The sequence below is a fragment of the Arvicola amphibius genome, chromosome X (genome assembly GCF_903992535.2).
Source record: "Arvicola amphibius chromosome X, mArvAmp1.2, whole genome shotgun sequence".
In the NCBI taxonomy this organism is placed as follows: Eukaryota; Metazoa; Chordata; class Mammalia; order Rodentia; family Cricetidae; genus Arvicola; species Arvicola amphibius.
The window spans coordinates 127,349,393-127,357,145 of record NC_052065.1 but is presented as its reverse complement, the minus strand read 5'-3'; the positions used below and the strand labels follow the sequence as shown (position 1 = coordinate 127,357,145).

The window sequence follows — 7,753 nt, the reverse complement described above, 5'->3', positions numbered from 1 at the left end:
TTAATTTTTGAGCCATTAAACTCTTGCAAGAAGTAATTCTTCATTTGTTTACAGGCAGGGACATGGAGTTATCTTTTACGGGGGGTGTTTTGGAACTGAAATATTTAGAATTGAATATATCTGCTTCTGTCAAGGACTGTGCCCAAGGACTGTGCCCAAGGACTGTGCCCAAGGACTGTGACATGTGGACTCCTCTTCCTCAGCAGTGACAGGCTGTGACCAAAGTGAAGGTGATATGCGTTTAAACGAAGGGGTCTGTAGGGACTGGGTTCAAACTGACAAGTGAAGAACAGGAAAGGACCAGACAGGCAAAAAAGCCATTTCTGGTGGGTGGAAATACTGCCTGGAAATCAGCTGAGCAGTGCAAGAATAAGCAGGTCCCTTTTCTGTTTCCAGGGACCCCCAAACAAAAAGCATTTTAACTCTATTTTGCAAATGACAGACAGCAATGTTTATTAATCTGCCAGTTTTCTAGAACCCCACAGGGTCACCTGTGCTTTTGAAAGCAGATTACAGGAGCTAACTGATTCATGGCAATGTGCTTACCTAAGTACCAAAACGCAGGCAAATTTCTTTCCAGGGCACATTCCATGTAGCTCTTTTAACTATCTTCTTTAAAGGAACCCAGTCCTCCCACTGCCATCCTTCACTGAAATCTGAGTTCAATTATGGTCTCTAACTAGTTTCAGTTTCTAGCAGAAGCCCAGAGAATAGATTTAAACCAATTGTCATATGTTTGTGGAGTAGAGGACATGAAATAAATGATGCTCTAGGTATATTCATTTTAGTTGCAAATTGCAAGCTCTAGGTTAGGCTTAAGGGCAAATTTTGATGGTTCAAGTTAAAAATTGAATTTATTAAAATGTAAATATAATTTAAAATCTCTTTTCTTACAATTTGTTGTATATTCTACACAGGTACAAATTACAGATATAAAGTATTGTTCAGTGGAGTAAAAATCTGGCTTCCTTAAAAATTACAATGCTAGAGATTGTAGCCGTGTATTCACAATGAGATAATTTAAGCACAAATATATTTTTCAAGGAATAGTCATTGAAAAACTGTTTTCTTTTTTTTTAGATTATTTCTCTTTATTCTGAAGCATAGATTTGTTTGCTGATTGCAAGAAGATGTTTCTTTGGCTCTTTCTGATTGCGTCAGCCCTGATTTCTTCAACAAATGCTGATTCTGACATATCAGTGGAAATTTGCAATGTGTGTTCCTGCGTGTCAGTAGAGAATGTGCTCTATGTCAACTGTGAGAAGGTTTCAGTCTACAGGCCAAACCAGCTGAAACCACCTTGGTCTAATTTTTATCACCTCAATTTCCAAAACAATTTTTTAAATATTCTCTATCCAAATACATTCGTGAATTTTTCACATGCAGTTTCTCTGCATTTGGGAAATAATAAGCTGCAGAACATTGAGGGAGGAGCCTTTCTTGGGCTCAGTGCATTAAAGCAGTTGCACTTGAACAACAATGAATTAAAGATTCTCCGAGCTGACACTTTCCTTGGCATAGAGAACTTGGAGTATCTCCAGGCTGACTACAATTTAATCAAGTATATTGAACGAGGAGCCTTCAATAAGCTCCACAAACTGAAAGTTCTCATTCTTAATGACAATCTGATTTCGTTCCTTCCTGATAATATTTTTCGATTCGCATCTTTAACCCATCTGGATATACGAGGAAACAGAATCCAGAAACTCCCCTATATTGGAGTTCTGGAACACATTGGCAGGGTTGTTGAATTGCAGCTGGAAGATAACCCTTGGAACTGTAGCTGTGATTTGTTGCCTCTAAAGGCTTGGTTGGAGAATATGCCATATAACATTTACATAGGAGAAGCTATCTGTGAAACTCCCAGTGACTTGTATGGAAGGCTTTTAAAGGAAACCAACAAGCAAGAATTATGCCCCATGGGCACAGGGAGTGATTTTGACGTTCGCATTCTGCCCCCATCTCAACTGGAAAATGGCTTCACTACTCCAAATGGTCACACTACTCAAACAACCTTGCACAGATTAGTGACCAAACCACCCAAAACAACAAATCCTTCCAAAATCTCTGGAATAGTGGCAGGCAAAGCCCTCTCCAACCGAAATCTCAGTCAAATTGTGTCATACCAAACAAGAGTGCCTCCGCTTACACCTTGCCCGGCACCTTGCTTTTGCAAAACACATCCTTCTGATTTAGGACTGAGTGTGAATTGCCAGGAGAAAAATATACAGTCCATGTCTGAACTGATACCAAAACCTTTAAATGCCAAGAAGTTGCATGTCAATGGCAATAACATCAAAGATGTGGACATTTCAGACTTCACTGAGTTTGAAGGACTGGATTTGCTCCATTTAGGCAGCAATCAAATCACAGTGATCAAAGGTGAAGTGTTCCACAATCTTACCAATCTGCGCAGGCTTTATCTCAATGGCAACCAGATCGAAAGGCTGTACCCTGAAATATTTTCAGGACTTCACAACTTGCAGTATCTGTATTTGGAATACAATTTGATTAAGGAAATCTTAGCAGGCACTTTTGACTCCATGCCCAATTTGCAGCTACTGTACCTGAACAACAATCTCTTAAAAAGCCTGCCAGTTTACATTTTTTCTGGAGTACCTCTTGCTAGACTGAACCTGAGGAACAACAAATTCATGTACTTACCTGTCAGTGGAGTCCTTGATCAGTTGCAGTCTCTTACCCAGATTGATTTGGAGGGCAACCCTTGGGACTGCACTTGTGACTTGGTAGCATTAAAGCTGTGGCTAGAGAAGCTAAATGATGGGATTGTGGTGAAAGAACTAAAATGTGAGACTCCTGTTCAGTTTGCCAACATTGAACTGAAGTCCCTCAAGAATGAAATCTTATGTCCTAAACTCTTAAACAAGCCATCTTCACCATTCACAAGCCCTCCACCTGCAATTACATTCACCACTCCATTGGGTCCCATTCGAAGTCCTCCAGGGGGTCCAGTGCCTCTGTCTATTTTAATCTTAAGCATATTGGTGGTCCTTATTTTAACTGTGTTTGTTGCATTTTGCCTTCTTGTTTTTGTGCTGAGACGCAACAAGAAACCTACAGTGAAGCACGAAGGTCTGGGGAATTCTGAGTGTGGCTCCATGCAGCTGCAACTAAGGAAGCATGACCACAAAACCAATAAAAAAGATGGACAGAGCACAGAAACATTCATTCCACAAACCATAGAACAGATGAGCAAGAGTCACACCTGTGGCCTGAAAGAGTCTGAAACTGGGTTCATGTTTTCAGATCCTCCGGGACAGAAGGTCATGATGAGAAATGCTGCTGACAAAGACAAAGATTTACTGCATGTAGATACCAGGAAGAGACTGAGCACAATTGATGAGCTGGATGAACTATTCCCAAGCAGAGATTCCAATGTGTTTATTCAGAATTTTCTTGAAAGCAAAAAGGAGTATAACAGCATTGGTGTCAGTGGCTTTGAGATTCGCTATCCAGAAAAACAACAAGATAAGAAAAACAAGAAGTCACTGATAGGTGGTAACCACAGCAAAATTGTTGTGGAACAAAGGAAGAGTGAGTATTTTGAACTGAAGGCAAAACTTCAGAGTTCCCCTGACTACCTACAGGTCCTTGAGGAGCAAACAGCTTTGAATAAGATATAGGCCATGTAATCTGACTTCATACAGAGGACATTATTTAATGATGAAAGTGCCTTTTGTTGACTTCTAATTTCCAAATACTATATTATCATTAGGCATAGAGGCAGGTGTTTCCAAGGGTATCTGATTAACTGTAGCCGTAAAGATGTGTAGAAGAGAATTTGCTTAATAGATTTTGCTACATAAAACCTATACTGTGGAGTCCTGTGGGGATACTGCAAACTCTGTTGCCGAAGGGATGCTTTATAAATATAATATACTGAATTTAACCTTAAGAGGCAAATCAGTTTTGTACTCTGATACAAAACCTTCGTCTCTTTTTGCTTTGTAAAGCAAACTCAAGAAAACTGGTACCAGTGTTTGTACTTCAGCTGGGTCCTTCATCTTGCACGTAGATTAAGTTGGTGAAACTGGAATAACCCTTCTTGATTTGTGGCATTATAACAACTCTGTGTAAAGATTACCTGAAAAGTGTACAAAACAAGCATGCAAAGAGAGAAAATTTGATAGTATTTGTAAATTGGTAAAATATATGGCCTGCATCTTGAAACTGCTGGATTTATAATGTTAAATTGTGCAAATACTTGTTTAAAATATATCATGCATTACATAACTATAAAATAAATTTGAACACTTTAAATATTACCTGTCTATACATAAAATCCTAAAGGAGAAAAAAATCAATGTGAGTTGCACAGCATTTGTGGTGATCTAGAGAAAAATATGATGTTTATCAGAATTAAACATGGCTCAAATTAAACTAGACTTTGTTCTCAGTTATGTCAAATACCCACAATCCTTAAAGGTTGTCCCAAATTAGGAAAGTGCTTACCGTGTGAGCGCACCCAAAGCTATTTTTGTAACATAATTCATATTTATGAAGTACTTTATATACTAAATAGAAAAACATGTACTCCTTAATATGTATTTAATATGCCCGACTTATATTCCTGATCAAAGCAAATTTATCAGTAAGTATAAATTGCGATAAGAAAAAAACATTAAAATGAAACTGAAGCTAATGTATACAGAAATATTTTGGGCTCTCTGATCAGGTGTAATTTAAAAGTAGAAAAAAATACAAAAAATACCCACAAAAATAAAAAAAAATCTGTGCTATTCTTGTGAATTTAGCGTATTATCTTCAGATTTGTTACCAACTGTGCATTTTAAAATAGGCTCCTTAGTTTTATAGTATTGTGTCTGGGGCAGTTGTTATTTGCCATCAATTGTCTTGCTTTTCAGGATTCTACGAGCTTAATTCAAATAGTTTTATTTACAATATTTAACAAAATAATGACTAAGGTTAATATATCTTGTATGCATCAGTATCCTGTTCTTTCATCATTCTGACTACTATCAGATAAACTAGTAGAACTGTAAACATCACAGTAAATCTTGGCTATCAAAGCCACAGTGTAAAATACTTGCACTGGACTCAGATGAATTCATGATCTACAACTACAGCTGATATGCCCCTGTGTTTGTGTGTGCTGTTAAGTTCTAGATCAAAATTGATCAAATAAATGAAGTATTTGATAATTTGTTGATATCTAAAGATGTTTAATATCTCTAATTAGAAAATCAATATTCTGAAACTCATTGCCTTTGCCTTCTTGTCCAGTTTTGTGTGTGTGTGTGTGTGTGTGTGTGTGTGTGTGTGTGTGCACGCGCACGTGCTGTGGTGTAATTAATTATTGTATTATTCAATAAGGTAGCCAAGAAAGCAAACAGGTATTCTTCATGAATTTCAAGTGGCAGATGTTTTTGTGTAGCTTCGAAAAGGATATTACAGTTAAAGTTGTAACAGCAATCCTTTATTAAATACTAATTTCAAGATTTTATTTGTTGGTTCTTATTTTTTAAAGAAAATCTGATATTATTACAAGTGTATGTATATGTGTGTGTGTATGTGTGTGCACGCATGTGTGTTTGGGTGTATATTCATATATATAGATAATTTGGAGGCTTTTTTAGATAGCAAATAAAATCTCCCTATGTATGTGCTGGTGCTCTTAAAACTTTAATGTGTAATTTTCAGTTTCATGACAATCTGTGAAACTTTATACAAATATAAGTACATCCAAACAAATAATGCTTTCTGATCTTGAAAGAAATGAAATGCGTTCAAATGCTAATTTTCATCTGCAGTTTCATAAGGACATTTAATATGCCATTACCATGCATGCATGCATCCATGGATTAAAGGGCTCCTAATGCACACTGACAAGATAAAGATGCGAAGGCTTCCAACAGTGTTTTTGTTTATGCTGTCAATAAAGTGTGAATTCAGAAATCTTAAATGGACACTTATAGGAAGAACCAGTAAGCTCCATGCATAATCTGGGACTAATAGGTTGTTGGGATCATGCCTTTTTATTCAGTTTGATGATGCTTGGAAGATGTTTCAAGGTTTCTGCAGAATTGTCAGCGGCAAGAGTACCTACCCCCATCTCAAAGCTTGCTGTAGTATATCAGCTATCTCACACTCTACTGCTGAAAGCTATAAATGCTCAAAAACTTTTAAGAAAAAAGAGTAATTTAACTGTATGTGCTTATTTGGAGGTTCTCCTTGTAAATGGAAGTTAAAAATTCTTGGTTAAGGCTAATATGCTTTCCTTAACTAAAGTCATTGTGCCTACATTATATAATGTATGCTATTTTGCACCTGTCTATCATTAATTCTTGTATCATTTATGGTACTGTAGTTACATATAAATTCTTAGTTGAATACAAGAGCAGTTTAAATACTGTATTTGTGTTTTTGGCTTCAGCTATATTCTTGATGTTAGTTTAACCCCTTGAGATATGATATGTACATGGTAAAACATTTTGTTTAGTAGACTTTGATTCAAATCTTAAAAAGCCGAGAAGTGATCATCTCTAATGTGGTATAACACATCATGGTCTTCTTGGCATTGTATTCTTGTGTATGAACTGTGTTAGAACAGTTTCAGAGAACACTAGATCTTATGAAATCAGTGAAGGGGTGAGATAATATATTGTGTCTGTGTAATATAAATCAAGTTTTAAATTATTTTTTTATGAAATCAATAAAAATGATTCAATTCTTTAAAAGTAAATCTTTGTGTAATTTTATGAGAAAGCAGCTATTAAAGTACAGTGATTCAAATATATAAGGCAATTTATATCCTATACTTAGTTTTCCATTCTAAATAACACTATCAACAAATATGTTAATTGGAAAGTTATTACAGACCATTACCATTTGTTGCTTTTCATAAACATTTAGTTTTGTATGCCATAAGGAAGCAAAAATATTAAAGGACATGGCCTCATGAGTAATGCCACAGATATTTCAGAAATATCAAAGTCAATCTAGAAATGTATGGTGATAATATTTATCTACAGTATCATTTGCAGGATTTACATGGATAGTTTCTGAAATGAGCACAGTGAGATTTTCTTTTATCTTTCATTTTTTTCTTTAATTTTTTCTCATCATTGCATCCAAAGAGTTAGGAAGAAAATATATTAAGAATGTATTTATAGTTACTATTTTGAAATAAAGTAGAGAGTATGTATTATATTGTTTTTACCCTGGTTCAGTTATTTCTATTTTAGATTAATTAATAAAAACAGGTAATGCTATGAAATCTAATGTAAATCACAGCAAAGAACAGGTCTAATTGAATTTTGTTTGCTTTGAATTATACCAAGGTATTGGAATTTATTAAATGTCATTTTTCTGGAACCATTAATAAAATTGTTTGGTACAAAGATATTTCTGAAGCCATTGTTTGTTAAGTATATTTATCTTTTCATTGTTTTTCAGAAACAATAAATAAAACAGTCACCAAACTGATTATATAACTCAAATTTAAGGGTGATATATATATATATATATATATATATATATATCTTTATAATACTGTTTACACTCAATTTTTAAGCCTCTGTTAAAAGATTTTTTCTTTATAAGTGTACTTTCATCTATATTCCTTTGTAGTGGCAGTCCCTCAGAGAACAGTTGTCAGACAATGTCAAAATCAACATACTATGATCCTTTGCATTCTCATCATTTAGAATCCAACATAACTTCAAATAGGCAAATATTAGTATTCAATCTGAACTATCAACTCAAATATTTT

At 35.1% G+C, this 7,753-nt stretch overlaps 1 protein-coding gene across 1 annotated transcript; it reads left to right on the top strand.

The window, feature by feature from the left end:
• Positions 1–1,052: 1,052 nt before the first annotated feature.
• Slitrk4 (SLIT and NTRK like family member 4) lies at positions 1,053–3,644 on the top strand. Its single transcript, XM_038317540.1, has one exon. The coding sequence runs from the start codon at positions 1,131–1,133 to the stop codon at positions 3,642–3,644; it is 2,514 nt and encodes an 837-aa protein (XP_038173468.1). The 5' UTR covers positions 1,053–1,130.
• The last annotated feature ends 4,109 nt before the right edge of the window (positions 3,645–7,753 follow it).